The following is a 22,516-nucleotide window of genomic DNA, read 5'->3' as shown; positions in this document are numbered from 1 at the left end:
TGCTACCTGTCATTCCTTTATCTCCCAGGGTAAATACTGAATACCAAACTAGACAAAGTGACAGAGATCTGTGGTCAGATGTTTCCTTACTCTTTTGTAAAAAGCAGCCACTCTCTCCTCCCTTCCAGTTCTCTTCAGTACTATGGCACTCAGTGGTGGGGTTTATAACTCTTTCACACTTCCACCTAAAGGTTGAGAAAACACACATTTATCTATTTCAACTTCACATATTTACGCGTGCACTTAAAATATGTGAGGGGTATGTACACCTTCAAAATGTAATGTATGAAATTGATGCCTTTGTCAGATAATTAAGACTGAGATTGTATATCATGAGGGCTGTCGACATTTGGTTTTTAAGGTTGTGACTAAGCACTCTGTGTGTAAGTGTGCAATAAAAAGCCTAAGTTTCAGATTGGGTACTTTATTTCAGGTGTTGAATGCACATGAATATATTTTAAATATAAGCGGAGAAAGGAAAAAGATTGATTTTTATTTTTTGCTGTTCCCATTAGTCTCGCCCTTTGACTCGTTATTTACCTGTCAGAAAGGAAGATTTTGATCTACGCAGCCACATAGAGACAGCAGGACACAATATAGAGACCTGTTACCATGTCTCACTCACAGAGAAGACCTGCCGAGGTTTTCTTATTAAGATGGGAGGGAAAATTAAAACCTGGAAGAAGCGATGGTTTGTGTTTGATAGGAACAAGAGAACATTTTCTTATTATGCAGGTAAGTTGTATGGAGCCTTCCTATGGTTTGTCTATTAAGTTACATCAGTGCTGCTACTTGTAATTTAAGTTACTTGTTGCTTGCCTAATCTTACCCGTTTACAGTGGTACCTCGCAAGACGAATGCCTCGGAAGACGAAAAACTCGCAAGACGAAAGAGTTTTTCGTTTTTTGAGTTGCTTCGCAAGACGATTTTCCCTATGGGCTTGCTTCGCAAGACGAAAACGTCTTGCGAATTTGTTTCCGTTTTCTTAAAACCACTTGAAGAGGTGCAGTTGCGACTGACCGTGCTTCGCAAGACGAAAAACATCGCAAGACAAAAAGACTCGCGGAACGAATTAATTTCGTCTAGCGAGGCACCACTGTACATTTTATCTTGTAATAACTCACGGAGCTTCCTAATGCTCTGATGCTTCTAGTCACATGACTCAAATAAAGACATGCAGGTAAATCTCTTCTTAGCAAACTGAGTCATCCTATTTGTTTGGAACTTTCACCAGTGGGACTTAACTCTTGGTAAAACAGTTGTACCTCAGAAGTCGAACAGAATCCGTTCCAGAAGTTTGTTCGACTTCAAAAACATTCGGAAACCAAGGATTGGCTGCAGGAAGCTCCTGCAGCCAACTGGAACCCGCGGAACCCGCATCGGACGTTTGGGTTCCAAAGAACGTTCGAAAACCAGAACACTCACTTCTGGGTTTGCGGCGTTCGGGAGTCAAAACGTTCAAGTTGCAAGGTGTTCAACTTCCGAGGTACGACTGTAATGATTTGGGTTGCTGTCTCCACCACATATAGACTACAATCCTTGTTAGTAATTTCATTCTCTCATTGCTGTTGGATCTCGCGATCCACTGTTTACATTCCATAGTGATAGGAGTGTGGGAACAGAATTCAGACACTGTATTTCCGTTCTATCTGCTTCTGTACTTTCTTTGTTCTCTGCTTTCGGACAGAGAAGACATGTGTGAAGCTGCTGCTCACACTCAGCCATGTTTGTTGTTTTGATCTGCTGTAAATAAAGAAGCTTTTGCGATGCCAAATACCTACAATTGCTTCTTGCTGATACTATGCTGATGGCTAATAGCGTGCCCACAGCTCCACTGGATGTGAGTCGATGGACACCTGCATACGAAGAAGGAATGTATGCATAATCCTAACCTGTGGCTGGGCTTTATGGAGTGGCACAGCTAGCACCACAGCCACAGCCCAACTGCTTATGCCAACCAGGGCAGAAGATGAGAGAGCAGGAAGAAATGCTCCATCACTGCACCAGCTACCAGGTTGGCACAGCAGAGGCAGATTATGCCCCTTGCTGTCACCTGCTGGTTGCATGGCTTTCTCAGGATGCAGCTGACCCTGTGCTGGCCCTGTCTTTGCCAGGCTCCATGGATACAGTTTTGTATATGTGTATATGTGCCTGCATATGCTTTGTTCTCCTTTACAAAGCACTCAGATAAGAAGTACTGTACCTATATTTCCCTTTCATGTACACTCTGAATTTGTGTGCTACAATAAAGGTAATCTAAGTGAAGAAAGAAGTAGAGGTTTTCCTGGAATAGTTAATAAATAAACTTTTTTTAAAACTTCTATTGCTGTTGGCAAAACATGTTGTATAGGTTGATCCTTCAATCCCTATGGTGGGGTGTTAGTTTCAACTTTTCTTTTCCTTATTGTAGACAAACACGAAACCAAGTTAAAAGGAGTAATTTATTTTCAAGCCATTGAAGAAGTCTATTATGATCACCTAAAGAATGCTAATAAGGTAAAAAAAATGTTTTCCTATAAATATATACTTATTTACTCTTTGAAAGTATCATAGTGCCTAAAGTGGGTTAGAACCTAGTTTTAGTAAAACACTTATTTGCTGCCAAGATTTTTTGATGTAAAACACCACTTTAAATTTTTCAAGTATGTACAGTAATACAACGGACAGAAAAAGTGAGGCACATGATTTTGATGCTAGAAATCCCACTACTACTCATTATCATGTGTGTGATAAATCAAGTCAAGCTGAGTTGTCATTTCAGTAAGTATACTGTCAGTATACTGTTTCAGTGCTCCTTCAAAAATTCACCAAGTGCTTTTACAGGTTTTTAAGTGGCTTTTAAGGAGGAGTAGTGAAAACTTGCAGGCCGTGGCACGGAAAACTTGAAGATGTGTCTAGTTCCCACTGCACAGATCATTGCACAGATGCAAAGAACAGAATTCACAGAACTTTCATAGTTGGGCAGAAGAGAAAATTTTGACAGGTGAAGTCTGTCAGGTGGGAGAAAAGCTGTGCCTGTGGAAATTCCCTTGCCTACAACAGTTAAGATTCAAAAATCCTGCACTCCTGTCCTACTGTCATCTGTGGAAGGCAGAGAATCAGAATCGGTAACACTCACCAACTTAGTAAATTGATATACAAACACGTCTTTTCAGCCCCTTTGCACATGCGGGCACAGCAACCAAGACGTCTTCTATAACCTATAGCTTCCCAGTTTGACCAAACCAGGTAAATGCGGCTATTAAATGAGTGGCTAATCTGTGGGTATCCATATTTTTTGATTCCGGCTTCCATCAGCATGGCCAGTGGTTAAGGGTGATGGCAGTTGTACTCCCTGGACTAATGGAAAATCTACTGGTCTGTATCCTAGCTTGCACAAAAGGTCTCTGTGGATGGCCACGGGCTCATTCATATTTCAGCTTACTAAGTTAAGACCTGAACTTCTGATGCATGTAAACTTACTCTGCAGCACACAGGTTGTATTATGCAATTGACTTTATGTATTCTTTTTTCTTTCCTTCCAGAGTCCTAATCCATTGCTTACTTTCAGCGTTAAGACACATGACAGAATATATTACATGGTGGCCCCCACACCAGAAGCTATGCGGATATGGATGGATGTAATAGTTACAGGGGCAGAAGGCTATACCCACTTCATGTTATAGTAAAATGGGGCAAAGTTTCTTTGGCAGGGCATAATGCAATAAACAGCCTCACATTTGGGGAAGGTGGGGAGAAGCCATATTTAATCATGTTGGACAAGTCACACACAAAAACAAGAAGCCACAGGTCAGAAACGGAACACATGCTGTGTACGGGAACATTAATTCTTAGATTTGTTAATCACTGACATAGCAGAAGAAAAGAAAAGCTGCTTAAAAGATTGTAGTGCTCCAAAATGGATAATCAGATCGCCATAAGCCTGGCACAGAGATTCTATGGCAATTTCCTGCAAAATTTCCTAATAAAAAGAAACTTCATAGCATAAAAGTGTTAATATACTCATCAGTATTTCACTATTAAGAAATGAAAGGGAAAGGTATGATGTCTGTATTTAACGCACAGAAATTCTGTACAATTTTAATTTCCTTATAGGTTTTGTAACAAATTTTTAAAACTACAGTGTGCGATGTTTTTGTCTTAGTTTATTGCAGAACCAAAGATTCACACTGTATAATGAGATTTAGCTTTCATGTGATGGAAAAGCATTAAAACACTTCATCAATATTATTGGGGTGTTTCAAAATATTACCATTATCTTGTTCTTTTGAAAATACTGAGCAGAAATACTGTACATGAATTGAGTAACTTCCAAACATCACTCATTTCACTAAAAGGGCAGTATCAGCTGAAAATCTGTATGTAGAGAGGTTCATGTCCTGCATTTCTTCAGTATCAATGGCTATTATTTAAGTTCTTGCAACATTACAACATTCTGCCTGCTAAAACTGAAGAAAGAATTTTGTGGGTAAAGAATATTGATAGAGCTAAGAACTGCAGCTAAAAAGCCAAGACTTCAAAATTATGTTTTGGTGGTTTTAGCATCCCCCAAAGGCAGAAATTTTCCCCAAATGCAAGATTTTGTTGTATATAGCTACAGAGAAATCTTTGTTCAGAATACCCAGGACCTCACATAGGGGATATACAATCAGCCCACAGATGGGTTAGGGAATACCCTGTATTCGCGTTGGAAAAGTTCACAGATTTCAACCCTTTCGCATAAAGACTGTGACAGATTTCAGCGTAACTGAATACCCTCCAAGGGTCGGTTGACAGAAACAAGAAGCTGGGGCAATTTTCTTGGGCGCACATGAGACCAGTCATCAACCAGACTCCTTCAGTCTGACCAGAATTTTATATGTACTGGTGAAGAAGGGTAGGAGTATTTCTATCGCATTTCACCAGGACCAGCAGCTATGTTTCAGTGCCTGAATAGAAGCCATGTCAGCTTACCCTGCATGATAAACAACGCAGCTGCTGCTAGTTCCACTGCCCATTTGTCTTACTGCTACGCTCCCAATCCAACCCTCCAGGGTGCCATCACAGCCTTATGTCATCAGTTACCACATGCATTTGTACTCACACTTTCATTTGACCTGTATTTTGATCGTATTGTGTACCTATTAATTCTCCCAGGTCCGAGGGCTTTTCTCGCCATTCTGCAGTTTCCCTTGCAAAAATCGGATTTTGCCCGCTGAATCGGACCTTACCAGTTGCGTGAAAAAGCTGAAGAGAGATTTTGCTCACCAAGCTTCTGATTCAGTGGGTAAGACTGGATTTTCCCAAGGCACAGCCATGAAACAATAAAAGTTCTTGGACCTGGATGAATCCATCGGTATATAGTTTGAGCGAAATACGGGACAAGTGAAAGAGTGAATTAGCCCCAATACAAGTATTTTATTTTGTGAACCGCCCTGAGATCTGCGGATTAAGGACAGTATACAAATGTAACAAATTATTTTCTTTCCCACATACTTGAAACTTTCTTACAAAATATACAACAAATGTAAAAAATATAATACATTTCCCCTTGGCCGAAATACAGTGAATACAATATTTTCTGTGCCCTGTGATCTCTAAGCAACTGATATGGGAGATTGTAGATGAGTGGTAGAAAAGATGTTTTGCGTGCCAAAAGCCCCAGTTTCAATCCGTGTCCTCTCCAATTAAAAAGGTTCAGGCAGGTGATGTAAAAAGGCTTCTACCTGAGGCCCTAAGGAGCTGCTGTCAGTCAGAATGATAGACAATACTGGACTAGGTGGTCAAATGGTCTTAATTTTCTATAAGACAGCTTCCTATGGTGATATGGAAAACTGTTTTAAACCCAGTGGATCAGTTAAAGTTCAGTAGTCTGAAGGTGGCTGCTACAAAGCATTCGCCCAAGATAGTCTGAAGTGTTTGTGTAATTGAAGAGATTACTGTATCTCTCTCATAAAAATTATATATTCCTTGAAGATCTTTTCCATTAAAAGAAAACACATTTTAATCCTTGAATATTGTGTTCAGATGAATGATTGAATTTTTAAGTTCAAGTCTGTGTTTGATATTCTTTTAATAACCTGAATTTGTAAGTGCCATATGCTTTTTAATGTAGGAAATGAAAATCATTGTTTATGTTCAAGAAAAATATAGATAATAAATCACACTCACAGAAGTGGTTTAGATTTAAATATATCCTGCATGAAAAGAGCTGTTTGTTTGTTTTTGTTAAAAAAAATCACACAATATGGTATGGCCAATAATGTGGTTACAATAGTTCACAAATGCCGCAGTCCTGAAAAATTACATCCAAGTGTGCTTGCAGCAGGGTTAGAGAACCTTTCTCAAGATGAGGGCCCTATTCCATTGCTCCCCAGCCTACTGGGGACCACATGACAACGGTGGGTGGGGCAGAGGCAAAGTGGGCGGAGCACTGAGTGAGACTGAATGTTTTTCAGTAGGCTACATTACAGCCCTGCAGGAGGTTTCTACAGAAGCAGCCCACACAGCTCACCATCCAGGCAAACAAGAGGCATGAACAGAGGCAAAAACACTCCAGGAAGGCGTGGCACAGGACTGGTGAGGGGTGTGGCCTGTGGAGGGGGTGTGGCCTGCATAGTCCCCTCAAGGGCTTCCTGGCCTGAGTTCCCCCAGCTCTGACTTGCAGCATGACAAGCATGGTTTAAGGCTACATTTGCTTAAGTTTGATTAAAGTTTCAATCTACTGTGATGTAAGTGATTTTTCAGGAATGCAGTATAAATGATATTCATTGTGAATAGAAAGAAATGATCTCATCACAAAGCCTAATTAAAATCCTCTTTTTTTAAAAAAAGAAGACTGGATTGTTTTTAAAAAAATAAAAATTAAGCAGTATAGAAATTCCCATAAATGAAAACAAATGATGTTTGCAATGTTTGAGGATAAATTCCAGAAATGAGTGGCATTGGGTTATATAATTTTTGTCATGTATTTTGATTTTACTTCTATATCGTTTTACAGGTTTTCTAATCTTTTTGTATCTTCCATGTTGTAATAACATTCAAATAAATGTTTGAAAATACCTGATCTTTTATTTTCAAATAATATGTCTGGTTTCTTACAGCAGGAAGCTTTAATCAGTGTGCAGCCCTGAAGATCTTTAGCTCAGTGCTAGGACTTCTGTTTGCATGCACCAAGCATGGTGAGCTCCCCAGCCCTTAGCAGACTAGCAAAATTTGCTGCAGGATACATAACTTTTCTGGCCATGTTTACAAGGCTGATCACACCCTATATGCTCATGCTGCTCACCTCATGCAATCCTAGCCACATTTCCTGCAACAAGAGCGGGGAACATTTCTTCAGCCTGGGGGCTGTATTCCCTTTGGGGTACACCTTCTGGGGAGCCGCAGTTGGGTGGGAACAGAAGCAAAACTTCGTGGAGTAATAAATACACATTTTACATTTCTACAGAAGGCTAGTTTCTACACGTCTTACTCTATCTGTCATCCATTAACAGAGTTCAAGGACACACATTGTGACCAGCAAAAAACCCACAAAAATTAAAGGACAGGGCCAGCCAGATAGTGTGGGTAAGGATAACCTGTAACTTGAGGACTAGACAGGAGAGCTGCATTAAACTCCCAGGTTCCCCACTCCTGTTCTAGGGCACAAGCCCTCTTGAAGAGTAGGACATAAGGTACATGCCTGGTTAGAATCAGGCTGAAAACCTTGAATCTATTTTAAATCCCCATTCATTTATTGTGGGTATGGGAACATAGACAAAAACCGTTCAAGACACAATCTTCAAACACCTAATTCAGTGGTTTTCAACCTGAGGTGCCTTGAAGGATGGTCAGGGGTACCTTGAGCCTCTGTCCTTCCTGTTCTTCTTCCGATGCCCTCTCGTCTCTGCCTCCCAAAGGCTTGCATGGCTTTTTGTTGCAGCAGCCCCAGCTACAAGCTCCCTAGCTGAGTGGTGCCTCTGGGGCCAGGGGGTACTGGTTGCTGGGAGCTGAGGCGACCTCAGAGTAAGCAAGCAAGAAGACAACGGGGCCAACCACCTAATCCACCAGACCTTGCTGTTGGGAATGGATAGACAAGTGGGATACCAGGCAGGCAGGTGCTGCACTGGCCTTGTGCTTGCTGTGTGCAAGGCCTGCCTGGGAGCTGAGTGCCCATTGCTGCCACTGCTGCCTCCCAAGGTAAGGTGCTAGCTTCACGTTCACCTCTGGCCAGTCTCCATTGGGGCACTAAGGCTGGGGGCATCTTCTTCCCAGGCCCTTGTGGGGCAGGGCAGGAGGTACCTCTCTTTGGCGAGGGGGAGGGGAGAAGTCAGAGACCAGGGGCAGTGGCTGCCCAAAGGATTCTTAAGGAGAGGAGGCTGAGAGAACACTCCACAAGGGAGGATGTTCAAAAAGGTTGAGGGGCTGCCAGTTCTGCAGGCAAGGGGTGACATAACTGGGGTCCTGAGGCCCACAGGAGTGCCACAGAAAAAATGTAGTTGGTCAAGGGAGCCGTGGACTCAAAAAGGTTGAAAACCTCTGACCTAATTGTATGGGGCAAACATAAACCAATGTGATGATCATTTGAAAGATTGTATCTAAAGATAGATTTGTCTGTAGGCTTTCCAATAATAACACTAAGCAGCTAAGTGTTTGTACTCCATTAAAATCAATTCCAACACATCTTTTAAAGCTGCGTCTTTCACAATACTGAATTTTCTTATTTTAAAGAAACATATTGAGCTATTTGAACATATATGTTGTTTCCTTAATAAATTCAAATTTAATACTGAATTCACTCATATGCTTGGCACCATATGGGGTCAGTGGCGTAGCGTGGGTTGTCAGCACCCGGGGCAAGGCAAGTAATTTGCGCCCCCTAACCCGTGGATTTGCGCCCCCTAACCCCCAGATGTTGCGCCCGGTGCAGCCGGCCCCCCCTGCACCCCCCACGCTACGCCACTGTATGGGGTGGAGCAGCATCCGGGCAGGACTTGGGTCTCTCTCTGGCCTTCCTTCCAAAGCCCTTATATTACACCAGACCCCCAGTCCCAAACCTGAGCTAGTCTCCTACAACTTGCAGATTCTAAGGCTAAGGATAAGTTGGATATCTGAACACGAATGTGGGGGAATTGCGCCCTAACTGGGGAGAGGCTGTGTAGTTCACACAGAAGCTCCCAGGTTCAATCCCCAGCATCGCTACACAGGGCTGAGAATTTTCCCTGCCTAACTCCCTAAAGAGCCTCAATGCAGACTAACTATACTGCTCTGGGGAAAAGGTGTACTTTTCCCTCCCTAACTCCAAAGCACCCGTCCATAGAGTAGGGAAATGAGTTAAAAATAATTAAACCACTCTTGGGGCATGCATAAGATTCCTCACAGGGAGGTAAGACTGGGAGGGGAAAGCAAAAAAATAAATATAATAAACACGTTTACATCAGCTTCGTAATAGGCCGGTTATTGTGTTATTATTTGGGACAATCTAATACACCGTAACTAGTGTCACCGGGGTTTGACGGCGAGGAAGCAGCAACGGGCAGTTTCCATAGAAGTGGTTTTCAAAAGGGTCCCCCAAAGGTCATCCAGCCCAACCCCAAACTTCCCTCCTATTCCCTCTCAAGTGTTCATTTTTACTGCGAGCAGTCATGAAGACGGACAACAAAATCCTGCCTCCTTCCAAGCCCAGCTTCCCCTTCCCAGCGGCTCTCCTCACCTTTCCCGCGTTTCCCACAGAACCCTAGCGGGCTTTCCGAGCATGCGTAGTCTAAAACCGACAGGCTCCACCCACCACCACCTGGCCAGGCGCATGCGCACTCGCTTCCTCGCCGAGCGGCCCGAGGGGAAAGGGCGCTCACTCGCGTGTCTGAGGGCGATGGCGGGGGCGGCGAGAGTCCTGTGGCGGGAGAGCCGCCGCCGCCGCTGCTGGGGCCCAGAGGCCGCTCGAGCGACGGCGCTGGTGGGTTTCCCTCAGCTGCCGGGTAAGTACGAGGGGGCGTGGCTCGGCTGGACGGTAGCGCGATGGAAGCGCCATTCCTCCGCCGCCTCTTTTTCTTCTTTCCGTGGGTTCCTGCCGAGGCTTCACGCGGACGAGGCTCCTGCGTGGCCCCAGGTGTTGTCGGACTCCCATCTCCCCTCAGCCTCGTGGCGAAGGATCATGGGAGTTGTAGTCCGGCAACTGGCGGGCCGCCAATTCCCTCCCCCCGCCCCATCCGCGTCCTTGCTGGGTCAGGCCAATGGCCCGCCTAGTCGGGCATCCTCTCTCACGGTGGCCACCCAGGTGCCCCGGAGGGAAGCCGGCGAGCAGGATTCAGAAGCGCCTCTGGCTCCAAAATGTAGCCATCGTTTTTTGTTTTTTCCCCAAAAAATGTTTTATTAAATTTTCCACAATTATAACAAATAAAAATAAAAATTTATTTTATAAAAATTTATAAAATAAAAAAGGAAAAGAAAACACACAAAAGAAAACACAATACAATATTAAAAAAGAAAAGCAAAAAAGAAATATTAAACACATAACCCGTGAAAACCTAATTTCTCTTACATTGTTTATTGACTTCCTCAAATCCCTCCCTTCTGAATTTCATTATATCTGCATGTAACAGCTCTCCAATATCATTCTTAAACTAAAATTATATCCAGCAATTAACTATCTTATTCTCTTTTCTTACTGTTCTAAATCCAATTTACTTACAATTAAATCCTAATTTAATCCTAGGCCTATTTGGTGTCTTCAAGTGACTTCTAATTATTTATATTACAATATTTATTCAAATAGTCCTTAAATTTCTTCCAATCTTCTTGATATCCCTATTCTTTCTGGTCACGGATTCTTCCAGTCCCTAACCCTAACCCTGACAAACAGTAGCCATCGTGGCCGCCAGTGGTCATCTCCGCCATGAATTCGGCTTTTTTTTTAAAGCCACCCGAATTGATAGCCATCACTGCCTCGTGCCTGCCCAGCCAGAGGTGGACTACGAAGGCTGCCTTTGTGGTGAGAAAAAGGTAGGAAGAGAAAGAGAAGTGGGCAGCCATGGGGCTTTAAAGAAAGGCCATGGGGTTCTTCTGTCACTCCGGATTGAACACTGTTGTGTCATTTCTGTGTGGCCACTCGTGTTGCGCGTGGTGTGGACAGATAGCCACACCCACTTCCCACCGCACTGTTTTGTTTTCGCAGGGACATGCGAGTCCCTGGAAAGAGCAGACTAAGCCTCCCTTCCTCCCGCCCAAGAAATCACACTCTACCATAAAGCTGATGCAAGGTTTTTGATGCAAGGTTTTTGGAAAGAGCAGACTAAGCCTCCCTTCCTCCCGCCCAAGAAATCACACTCTACCATAAAGCTGATGCAAGGTTTGAAGGTTTTTCTCAAGTAGTCTCATTTCAAAGAACAGGCCAGAAGACCCAGACCTGCCTAGCTTCAGAAGATGGCCATAATAATTATAATTTATTATTTGTACCCGGCCCATCTGGTTGGGTTTCCCCAGCCACTCTGGGCTGCTGCCAACAGATTAAAAACAGAATAAAACATCACACATTAAAAACTTCCCTAAACAGGGCTGCCTTCAGATGTCTTCTAAAAATCAGATAGTTGTTTATTTCCTTGACATCTGATGGGAGGGCGTTCCACAGGGCGGGTGCCACTACCCAGAAGGCCCTCTGCCTGGTTTCCTGTAACCTCACTTCTCGCAGTAGGGGAACTGCCAGAAGGCCCTTGGAGCTGGACCTCAGTGTCCCAGCTGAACAAAGGGGGTGGAGACACTCCTTCAGGTATACTGGACCGAGGCCGTTTAGGGCTTTAAAGGTCTGCATGGATACATATGCTATAATTTTATTGTTTTATTTAAATAAATTGTTTAAATTGTTATAAGGGAAATGATTATTTTTCTCCTTCCAATAAAGTATAGCAGAAAAGTTGTCCAAATATAAACAGTTAACTTATTAAACCTCACCATAATTTCATAATTATACGTCTATGTATTTCTAATAGTATAACCAAATCAATAACTTTTGATATAACTGTAAAAACTACAATGAAAATTTATTATTCCAAAAATGAAACGTTCTTCTGGTTGTGAATATTAAGATTACAGTCATACCTCGGGTTGAAGTTGCTTCAGGTTGAGCGTTTTCAGGTTACGCTCCACAGCGACCCGGAAGTAACGGAACGTGTTACTTCCAGGTTTTGCCGCATGCGCAGACACTCAAAATGACGTCATGCGTGGAAGCGGCAAATCGCGACACACAGACGCGGGTTGCGTTTGCTTCAGGATGCGAATGGGGCTCCAGAACGGATGCCGTTCGTATCCAGAGGTACCACTGTATACCAGTAAAAATGAGTCTTTCTATTAAAAAAAGAAGATTTAAATCGTCTTACTGACTAGTGATTTAAATCATAATTTAAATCATGATTTAAATCAATTTGATTTAAATCAAATCCACCCTGATGTTGATGGATGTGTGGAAGGTAAATTTAAAAAATAATGGTTTGTTTATTTTCTGTATATACGTTAATTCATTGTATAGTGTTTGTCAAATCAATGCATATAATTTTAAAACATTCATATGATTCTTATTTCTATGAATATCTACCTCAATAGATGACAATGTTTGCATATGATATGTGTGTTGCACATTCTGCTCTCTGGATTTGTTTTTGTTTTTTACTTTGAAAACAATGATAGTGAAAAGTTGCAGATAGGACTGTTCGCCAGCTGACATCAGACCACTGCTAGCTTTTCCAAATGATATGTATCAATACTGTCAATAAGCAAAACATACATGGCTTAGAAATGTCTTCTGTTTAGGTTGCAGACAAAAATCCTCACACAGTTTTCTTAGCCGTCCTGATAATCCAAACCTAGCCTATCACAAGCTAAAAGGCAAGAATCCTGGAGTTGTCTTCCTCTCAGGTTTTCTTTCAAATATGAATGGTAACAAGGCACTTGCGCTCGAAGACTACTGCAAATCAGTGGGCCACGCTTTTGTAAGGTATGTCTTAGAAGTATATGCTAATTAAATGCAAACACCGTTCAATAAATTACATTGATAAATTATTATTATTCTGAACCTTCTGTAAATGTTAATGAAATGTATTCCAGCTCTTTGTATTGTTAATGTTTTCCAGACTTTTCATTTTGTGGCCCTGTTAAGTCTCGTTTGCGCAGAGCTATGCTTTTATTGAGATCCCTCTCTTGCCTAATTTCACAGGTTTGACTATAGAGGCTGTGGAAGTTCAGAAGGCGATGTTAAAGAATGTACATTGGGAAAGTGGCGGAAGGATGTACTTGCTGTATTGGATGAACTCACACAAGGACCACAGGTTTACTATGTCTTTATTTTTAAACCTAGCATAAAAATTTCTCTCAGGTTCAAGTACAGGGGTTGCTAGTGTGGTGTTCTGCTTCCTGAAATTAAGTTCCCCCTCTTTAAAAAAAAGGTTTCTGCTGTAGCCCGTAGAATTGGTTGTGCAGGGTTTGTGGTGCCTAAATATCCCCACAGTTCCGGAAAGGTTGGCAGCCCCTGTGAATGTAGTCCAAGCCCTCTTTCGTGAATAAAAGTTGTTGAATATGTTGCCATTTTCAGCCTGTGTAACTTTCAAAGAAGCAAACATATGCAACTAAACAGTTCCACTAGCGCAAGGAGTTTCCCCTCTCCCTGCATGCCTTATAAATATGCCCCAGGGAGATGAGAGCACCCCTACAACAGATTTAAGGAGCACCCGAGGAGAAAGCGGGAAGTTGCATGGCACAGCTAAAACTCCTTGCACTGGAGGAGTCTAACTCAGGGGTCAGCAAACTTTTTCAGCAGGGGGCCGGTCCACTGTCCCTCAGACCTTGTGGGGAGCCGGACTGTATTTTGGAAAAAAAATAAATGAACGAATTCCTATGCCCCACAAATAACCCAGAGATGCATTTTAAATAAAAGGACACATTCTACTCATGTAAAAACACGCTGATTCCTAGACCATCTGTGGGCCGGATTTAGAAGGCAATTGGGCTGGATCCAGCCCCCGGGCCTTAGTTTGCCTAACTGGATATCGCTCACGTTCCCAGATTTGCACAATGCTGCTGGGAATCTGGCTTCTGGTTGATAACATTTTCCTGGGTAATTGTTGTTCATAAGACAATTGAGTAAAACTGCTTTTTTAAAAAGTTCATTTCAGAGCATATTTAAGCGTATGTGTTACACATCTCTAAAATAAAAATGTTAAAATATGTTTAGAGCAATAGAGCCAACATATTTAAACCATCCAAGAACTATGCTAAGTAAAAACATCCCCCGAAGGTACTGATGGAAGTGCAGAAGGTACAAGACTGCAAATGTGCTTGCCATGTCAACTGGTGTTCATATTCTCCTGGACAGTCCTCATAGCACTTAAAGTGGCTTTATATCCTGACCCTTTTCGTTTATGGTGGCACAGTTGATTAATGAACTCGCAATAAACTAACTAATACTGGTCTCACATTAAGATTTTAGTTGGTTCCAGTTTGGGTGGATGGTTGATGCTTCATGCTGCAATTGCTCGTCCAGAGAAGGTGGCTGCACTAGTTGGAGTAGCTGCAGCGGCAGACTATCTGGTATCAACTTATCAACAGCTTCCTGTAGAGGTAAGGAGGAATAATAAGGCTTTCCTGATTGAAATAGGCACTCTTTTTTTTCATGTAGAAGTAGTGTTCTGTCTTAAGAGTACACAGTGTATGTCAGACAGAAAAAGCACCACAGAAAACAATTCTTCCAACTTTTGCAAGCCTCTTGATGATTGTCAAATAAACACTTGACATTTTTAGGATGCCTTCGCTAATTTTTTAAGTAGCCCTCTTTTTTTGTACGTTTTACTTCACTACTGAAAAGACTTTTGTTATTATAGACAGCATGTGTGTAGAGAAATGTCACTTACATGACTGGGCAACAGCTGATCGGCCCTGTGGCATTAACAGTACAGGGTCCTACAGGGTTCCATCGTGTCCCCCAGGCTCTTAAAGGAGTGCTCGTTGGGGCAGAGCTTCAGCAGTAGCCTCCTGGCAGGCACATCACTGCCACTTTCTGTGACGGTGGATTTGACAGTGAGGTTGGGGTTCACAGGTATGTCAGCAGCAACGTTAGATTGGCTCTGCCAGTGTGTTTGTGTTGCCACAACCTTAGCATCAGCGATGCTGTTTCTGGGAGGTCTATTGCTGTGGCTCCACCCACTGAGCAAGGCTCTCCTAAGCTATTTAACATCTCTATAAAGCTGATGAATAACGTTATCTAAACCCTGTCTAAAAATCTGGGTTTGTTCACTTTCCAACTGTTGCAGATTGTAACTTGTTAACTTTCCCAACTAGATCACAGTGGGAATTATCAAGAATAGATCTGGTCCTTTGCACCTTCACTTGAATATTCTACTTTGAGTTTTATTTCTTCTGCTGGTGCTTGGTGTGACAAGACCTGAAAATGATTTTTGGATGCATTGATAACTGAAGAATCTTCATAGTGCATTGACAGCAGAATCAAGCTTTGTCCTTCCTAGTTTTTTGTAGCCCTTTTTCTTAACCGGTACATAACAGCAGGTTGAGCTTGTAACAATTATTTACTTGATAAAAGTACTACTTTACATGTGGCCTATCCCAGCTGTGAAAAAGATTTGTTTTGAACTTCCTCTCCTACTCTTGGTGTTCCTTTGATGATGCAAGTCCATAATTACGTGATAGCGAGGTGCTGATATCAGTTAACACTTGGAGAAACTCACCTTAGGATGGAGAGTGACTTTCAGGTCCCGCCTTGTGAGTTTAGTTTGTAACAGATATATATAGATAGATATATGTTTTTACTTCCTAGTTAAAAAAGGAAATTGAAGAAAAAGGTGAATGGAAGGTGCCAACCAAGCACAACGAAGAAGGGGTTTATTCTGTGCCATATGGACTCATCCAGGAAGCAGAAAATCACTGTGTGTTAACTAGCCCTCTTCCCATAAAATGTCCTGTGAGGCTTATCCATGGCATAAAAGATGAGGATGTTCCGTGGGAGACTTCTATGAAGATTGCAGAACGCGTTGTTAGCACAGATGTGGATATTATTCTCCGCAAAGCTGGTCACCATCGGATGAAAGAGAAGGAAGATATCAAACTTATCATATACACAGTGGAAGACTTAATTGAGGAGCTCAGCACTTAGCATGAATTCCCTACTGAGAGAAGCAGAGGAAGTTTACATGGGCCCTGTTGCTCAGTCGGGGCAGCAGGACATTTCAGAGGGTAACTGGTCAGCTAGATGCACTTGGAGCCCTACCATGGTTTCCTTGCTTAGTTTTCTTCTCTTTCTTGTAAATATTCTTAACGATGCATTTGCACAAATAATAATGTGAAGAAAATGCTGCTGTTTAAACCCTTCTGCTCAATGCAAATCACCACTGACCCTTTTATGCAACATACATTTCCTATATTTTTGTACCCAGGTATTTTTGTGCCAATGATTACTACTTGCAGTATGGTGTGACTTTTTCACCCTTTTGTACACCTTAAAAATAAATATGCATTGTAAAGTTTTCCCACTTGAGTTGTGAAATATAACTTGACAAGTCAAACTTTCTAGAAATGTACCTGAAATATATGTGCAATGTTTGTTATTTCTAGCATGAATGAATGCACCTGGTTTTCATAGTGCAGAGAGAATGTAAGGAGAAAGCATGCTTAATATTGAATTATTTAAAATGGGTTTCAATTATTGATGTACTTCCTATAAAGGAGTTACATGCCACTGGAACTGTTCCTTATTATTTTTTAACTCAGTCACCAAAGGAAAAGCAAAAACAATTATCTTTCCACCAAAGAAGGAACATGTGTTGGGGGAATTTCACGTTCAGAAGCCTAAACACAACCGGAAATTACAGTGAGTGGGGCTTGATTCCAACTGTGTGTAGGGCCTAGTACATCCAAACAAGTCAAAGATTGCTGTTCCTTTTTGATAAACTTCTGTGGGTAGTCTGCCAAAGAAGATCAGATTTGTAATGTGGACTTTTGTGTAATTTCACAAGCCTGATCTTGTGGTTGTCAGTGCTTCCATTTGCCAGTGGTGAGATCGTCAGGTTTTCCAAAACAGAAGACCTGGTTTGCAAATAAAATTCTGTTATAGGAATTGCTCTGTGCTAGTTATAAGATTGTTACTAGATAATACTGTTAGACATGTAGTCTTGAGGAAGACATTCACCATTGAATCCTAAGGTTAACATTTCTCACAGTTCTTGGTTTTTGACTACACAACATACCCTTTCTTAGGTGAGGGGAAGCAGGTCTTTTATCATTCATTCCTAATAAAAAAAATTTATATAAAGTTCATTATAATATTAAAAGATTTATACTTGAAGCCACATTTCTGCAGCAGAAAGGCAGTATTACTAGATCATGCAACTAAAGGTTCAAATGTGGGATGACCTATTCTGTTGTAATTCTTGGTTATAATCGAAAACCTTAATGGTTGGTTCATGTTGCTGGTTATTGCAGGTAGAATTGCCTTGACTATATGGCATTTCTTCAAAGGATATGCTCCCTGTGCACACGGAGGGCCGCTTCACTGGATTTTAACCAGTGTGTGAAATGCAGAAAAGTAAAACTTTTACTGAATAATATATGGAAGAAATAAGTTCTAAATTATGGTGTGGTTTTTTTGCAGCATTTAACCAGATCTTACATTAAGTTCTTACATGTGGAAATCCTACCATCTCAGAAGGTGCTATTCCCACTGAGACTCTTCAGCAATTGGAGTTCAGTGGTAGACCTTAAGGATTCGCAGCACAGCATTTCACATCTCTAGGGAGGAGAATGCCTTTAATTGCAAGGTTGCAAACGTAGTTTTGCAACTTGAGAATGTGATGCTACATGTCAACACAAGCCTGGGTGACCTGAGTTTGAACCTGTCGAATAACATAAGCATAAGTTTGTAGTGCACCTGTAGTTTTCTGGTTGACATTGTACCTTCCTGTAATCAAGAATATTGCATAAGTACATCTGAGGACATTTATTATTATTTCTGAGTACTTGATATGAGAATTGTCGCTGATAATTTCTGTATTTGACTACAGCCAGTTAATACTTCTGAGGTACAAGAAAAAGCCTTTTATCATAGCCTTTTATGCAATTGAAGAGTTGCCTTTTTCAATTTGGGTAGATTTAGTACCAGCTCTTGGTCTCTTCTATCTTGCTGTTGTGCATCTCCACAGCTACTTGTGCTGGTGAGAGGTTGGAGCATAGAGAATGGTCCCATACTATAGAAAGTCAATGATAAAACAGTTATCTCAAATTTGTACTAAAAGAAATGCCATATATATGGAAGTGCATGTGTAGTAGAAACTTGTTTTAGGTGCTAGAAATTAATCCACCGAATGGGCTTTGAAAGGAATTAAATGATGCTGCCTAAACTATAACCTGAATTGAACTGTAATGACAAAAAGTAGCTCTTTGTTAACATTCTTATGCAATTATTCAATACGTTTAATAATAAAAAGAGATGCTGTTCTGAAGTGTGTTTTTATACAATATATGACACTATCCAACAAGACAATTGAATGGCTTATCTATAAAGAGTTTTGAGTGGGATGTTTTACTCCTCAAGCAGCTAAACCACTGCAGGACTTTGTCCTCTGAATTTCTTTCCTCCGTGACTTACAACATGCTTACATTTTTCATAGTAGGTTTCCTGGATTAGTCGAATAGCCATGCTAAAATTTACTCTGGTGCAGACTGTAAAGGAGTGAAATGTCCTTCGTAGTGTATATGCAATGCTCATGACTGGACCATTGAACCAATAGTAAGAAAAAAGTCAGCTGATCACCTAGTACGGGCCTGGAGTATGGCCGTGCTTTTCATACTTATCTTGGAAGCAAGTTCAGTGGCAAACTGAGGCAGCCCTGGTTGCTTATTCCACTATAAAATGTTACTGAGTAACCAAATCACCATGTTCCAAAGGTGTAGATCTAATCTTATCCTCCTGATAGTATGTTGATAGTATGTTGCTTTCCTATATATCAGTTCCTTCAGAAAATTCAGATCCTAAAGTGGTTTGGATTCTATATGCAGATTATCGGCAATAGTTCTTCCCTGCAGCTTTATAATCCGAATGACTATGGCAGGGAAAGGGGAGAGGACAGGGAAGCAAAATTGGACAATAATTTTTCATAAAACTACATAAATGTTTGTTGAAAAGGTGCAAGAGACAATTCTAGGAGTGAAGAAACCAGCTGGCATTTCATCCCAGCGAGCGAAGATGAGAGTGGGCATGGTCAAAGCTTACTGCAGTCAATAACTGCTGAATATATTCTTTTCTTCATTAGAAATAAAGCTTGCAATTCAAAATGCATTTTGAATTAACATGACTTAAGAATCCTTGTGTAGTGATCACAGTGTTGTGCAGTAGCTAAAAAGGTGATACTTAACATCTGTGAGTCAGTCTTTGGAGGAAGCTGCTACCTCACAATCATATCCTTATCTAAACTAGTGGCATAATACTAGCTTGCTTTACTTTGTATTAGTGTGAGAGGAATGTGAGATCCCTGTTGGACTTCATCAAAGGCCTATTGAATTCAGCATCCTTTTCTCTACTGTGGCCAGCCAGTTGCCTGAGAAGTGCACATAAGCAGGAAATGAGGGCAATGTATATGGAGCATGTAAAAGCTGTTGTGTAAACCCAATTATTACAGCCTTTTGACCTAGGATCAGACATGCTGTGAAACAGTAGTTTCAAGAAGCAGAAGCAAAAAGGAGTGTGATGCCTTCCTTTCAGTCATTAAAACAGCTGGAATGAAACTGATGCTGTTTTGACCTCACCTCAGATGTCATCATGTCCAAAGCTATAGTTCCTTCTGCTGTGCGATTTGAAAAGTTGGCCATTACTGTCTTGTTTTAGGACATCCGCACTTAAAATAGAAATGAATTATCTGTTTTAATATTTTTTTTCTACACCTGAGCAAAGGAAGATGACTTTAAGGGCAGACATTTCTCTTCTCACAACTGCAGTGTTAAATTTATTTTAACGTTCATGGTCAATAAAGACAATCCTGTTCTAATCGCCAGGTTTCAATTAATTTGAAATGCCTCTTGCTGTGGCAGGTTTGATTAGGTTTGTAGTGCTAAAACTCTTCATTATTGTCCCCCCCTACAGATTTGTCTGGGAAATAAAACAGCCCCAGCTGTCATGAACGAAATAAGCTGGTAACGTGTATGGGGAAATGGGTGGAATTTGATTTGAACAGTTAGAAGGCTAATTGAGATGCAGTGGATATTTCATAGATGTTCAGCTCAGTTTCTATATTCTGCCACAACCAGCCATAGTTCTCATTGTACTGCTTTTATTGTTTTAAAATTTGGAATTTAAGAGTTCTTATTTTAAACATAGTATTCTCATATTGATGACACCAAACTCAGCGGAGTAGCCACTGCCGCTGGAGACAGAAACAGGATTCAGGTTGACCCAAACAGATTGGAGAACTGTGCCAAAACTAACAAAATGAATTTCAGTAGTGACAAATGAAAGGTTTTACACTTAGGTAGGACATCTGGCTTTCCAGTAGTACATATGAAAAGGATCTAGTGATCTTAGTAGACCACAGACTAATGATGCAGCAGCAAAAAAAGAAGCCAATGCCATTCTAGGCTGCATCAGCCTAGTTTCCCAATCAAGGGATGTAATTTTGATGGACTGAGCTGATTTTGTTCTGCTGTTAACATGCTGCCAAAGCTTCCAGTGACACTTATGGGGCATTTGTTTTTTGTTTTGTTTTTTTATTTTTTTGTGTGTGTGGTGTTTGAGAATTTTAGTATTTAATATTAATTTCATTGGTATAATGTACATACGCTTATGCTTTTATATGTAAATTGCTTGTAGACCATGGAAGGTAACAAGCAACTAATAAATCTAAGAAATAAATCTAGGTGCCTGATGAAATCAGTCATGCAGATATTCATAGCTTTGTCTGGTAGCTGAGAGTTCTGCGCACGTGAGGGGCATCTGGGCTCCGTCTTTGTTCTCCAACGGCTGTCTGCTGTACCATATGGCAACCCCTTTCTGAAACTGAGGAGACTTGCAAAAGCAGCTCATGATTGGGCATGGATCTGCCTGCTGTTCGAAGAAACAATGGCAGTCAAAAAGCCTTAAAACCATGCCCAGGCCACAGGGTGTATTTAATGGGGCTCTTTGAAGCAAAACCCATATTTTGAATTTACTGTGTTGATTTTAGCAGAGTGTGAAGCAGTAACATTTTTCATTTCCCTTGATTTACACATCCAAGTCTCCACTGGGTTTTTCTCTTTAAGATACTAGATCACTGTAATGCCTGCTCAGTTTCCAAGGGAAGAAGGAGGAATCACCAGCTGGACCACATGACCTCTTACCATGTCCTTTGGAAGACTGGGGAGAAGGCTGGTTGCTGACTCATGGTACCACAATCAATATGGGGAAATAGGTGGTGGTCATTGTTTTTCAGGCATCAGCTTGCAACTGTCTCGTTTTCTTGTCTATGCAGCTTTACGCTGTAGCAGCTTATATAATCAGGTGGCCCTTGTGAATTTGAAACCAATGCATTTAGGGTTCAAGTGTGCCAGTTTACTTCTGTGTATATTGGCCATGTGTATTTATCAGTGCCATTTTCCACCATATTTTCTCCTACATTTTAAGATGTTCCACCCCACCCCCCAAAAATAGGAGTAAAATATTTATCATTTCAAAAGCCTGGTTTTTTTTTGTTTTAACTCACCCTAACCTTAGGAATTGTACAACTGCTATTCATAGCACCTCCGGGGGGTGGGTTCCCAGATCTTGACCTGCTTCCTGCCCTTTAATTTCTATGCTAATTCTGCCTACATAATTTCCTGTGACCTGGTGACATTCACTGTTCCATCCTGCCTTTGTATTAAAGAAGACACAGTTCTTGAAAGTGCATGTGATGTGATATCATCAATGGGTTTCAAAGATGCATATTTGACTGTGGGCACTAAGATGTCTGAACAATCCTTCTGGTCTTACTGAAAAGCTCTTGACATGAACGGCTTGTCTGAAGCCCAATTTTTCAATAAAACTATATTGGACTATATTGCATCTGTTGTTTGTGCTGTCCCCATCTGTCTACAAAGCAGAAAATAGTGCCCATTGTGTACCCATGGGAACAGTTTTCAATGGCTGATTTTGATTATGCACTGCTAGAGGAAAGAGTGACTATGAAATAAGCACATGCTAACTGTAAAACATACCGTGCTTATCTACATTAGAGTACCATTTTTTGTGTGCATTGCCAGAATCATTTAATTTTTATTCAAGTAGAATAAAAATAAAAATAGAGAAAGCCAGTGTGGTGTAGTGGTTAAGAGCGGTAGTCTCGTAATCTGGTGAACCGGGTTCGATTCCCTGCTCCTCCACATGCAGCTGCTGGGTGACCTTGGGCCAGTCACACTTCTCTGAAGTCTCTCAGCCGCACTCACCTCACAGAGTGGTTGTTGTGCGGGAGGAAGGGAAAGGAGAATGTTGGCCGCTTTGAGACTCCTTCAGGTAGTGATAAAGCGGGATATCAAATCCAAGTATGCCAGAATTCAGAAT

At 41.4% G+C, this 22,516-nt stretch overlaps 2 protein-coding genes and 1 long non-coding RNA gene across 17 annotated transcripts in view; 2 read left to right on the top strand and 1 right to left on the bottom strand.

Annotated features, from left to right (window-relative positions):
* Positions 1 to 7,038, top strand: part of PHLDB2 (pleckstrin homology like domain family B member 2) — a 76,783-nt gene extending 69,745 nt beyond the window's left edge. For all 15 annotated transcript variants that reach the window (XM_083611462.1, XM_083611472.1, XM_083611470.1 and 12 more), the window contains 3 exons: positions 516 to 735; positions 2,411 to 2,496; positions 3,525 to 7,038. In XM_083611462.1, coding sequence (XP_083467588.1) covers positions 516 to 735; positions 2,411 to 2,496; positions 3,525 to 3,665 — 447 coding nt within the window. In that variant the 3' untranslated portion in view covers positions 3,666 to 7,038. The remainder of the gene's footprint in view (positions 1 to 515; positions 736 to 2,410; positions 2,497 to 3,524) is intronic.
* Positions 7,039 to 9,679: 2,641 nt separating this feature from the next.
* ABHD10 (abhydrolase domain containing 10, depalmitoylase) lies at positions 9,680 to 16,483 on the top strand. The gene is made up of 5 exons (XM_083611720.1): positions 9,680 to 9,938; positions 12,763 to 12,946; positions 13,166 to 13,277; positions 14,428 to 14,565; positions 15,776 to 16,483. Exons 1-5 carry the CDS (start codon positions 9,716 to 9,718, stop codon positions 16,109 to 16,111), a joined length of 993 nt encoding a protein of 330 aa, XP_083467846.1. The 5' UTR covers positions 9,680 to 9,715; the 3' UTR covers positions 16,112 to 16,483.
* A 773-nt stretch (positions 16,484 to 17,256) lies between these two features.
* LOC310761625 lies at positions 17,257 to 22,227 on the bottom strand. Its single transcript, XR_014547590.1, has 2 exons — positions 21,501 to 22,227; positions 17,257 to 21,449 (listed from the first exon to the last, which is right to left on the bottom strand). It is a non-coding gene; the product is annotated as an uncharacterized lncRNA (long non-coding RNA).
* Positions 22,228 to 22,516: the final 289 nt, after the last annotated feature.

Source organism: Podarcis filfolensis, assembly GCF_964270895.1.
Source record: "Podarcis filfolensis genome assembly, chromosome: 4".
In the NCBI taxonomy this organism is placed as follows: domain Eukaryota; kingdom Metazoa; phylum Chordata; class Lepidosauria; order Squamata; family Lacertidae; genus Podarcis; species Podarcis filfolensis.
Note: the sequence above shows the minus strand (reverse complement) of the source record. Positions and strands in the feature narration are given on the sequence as shown.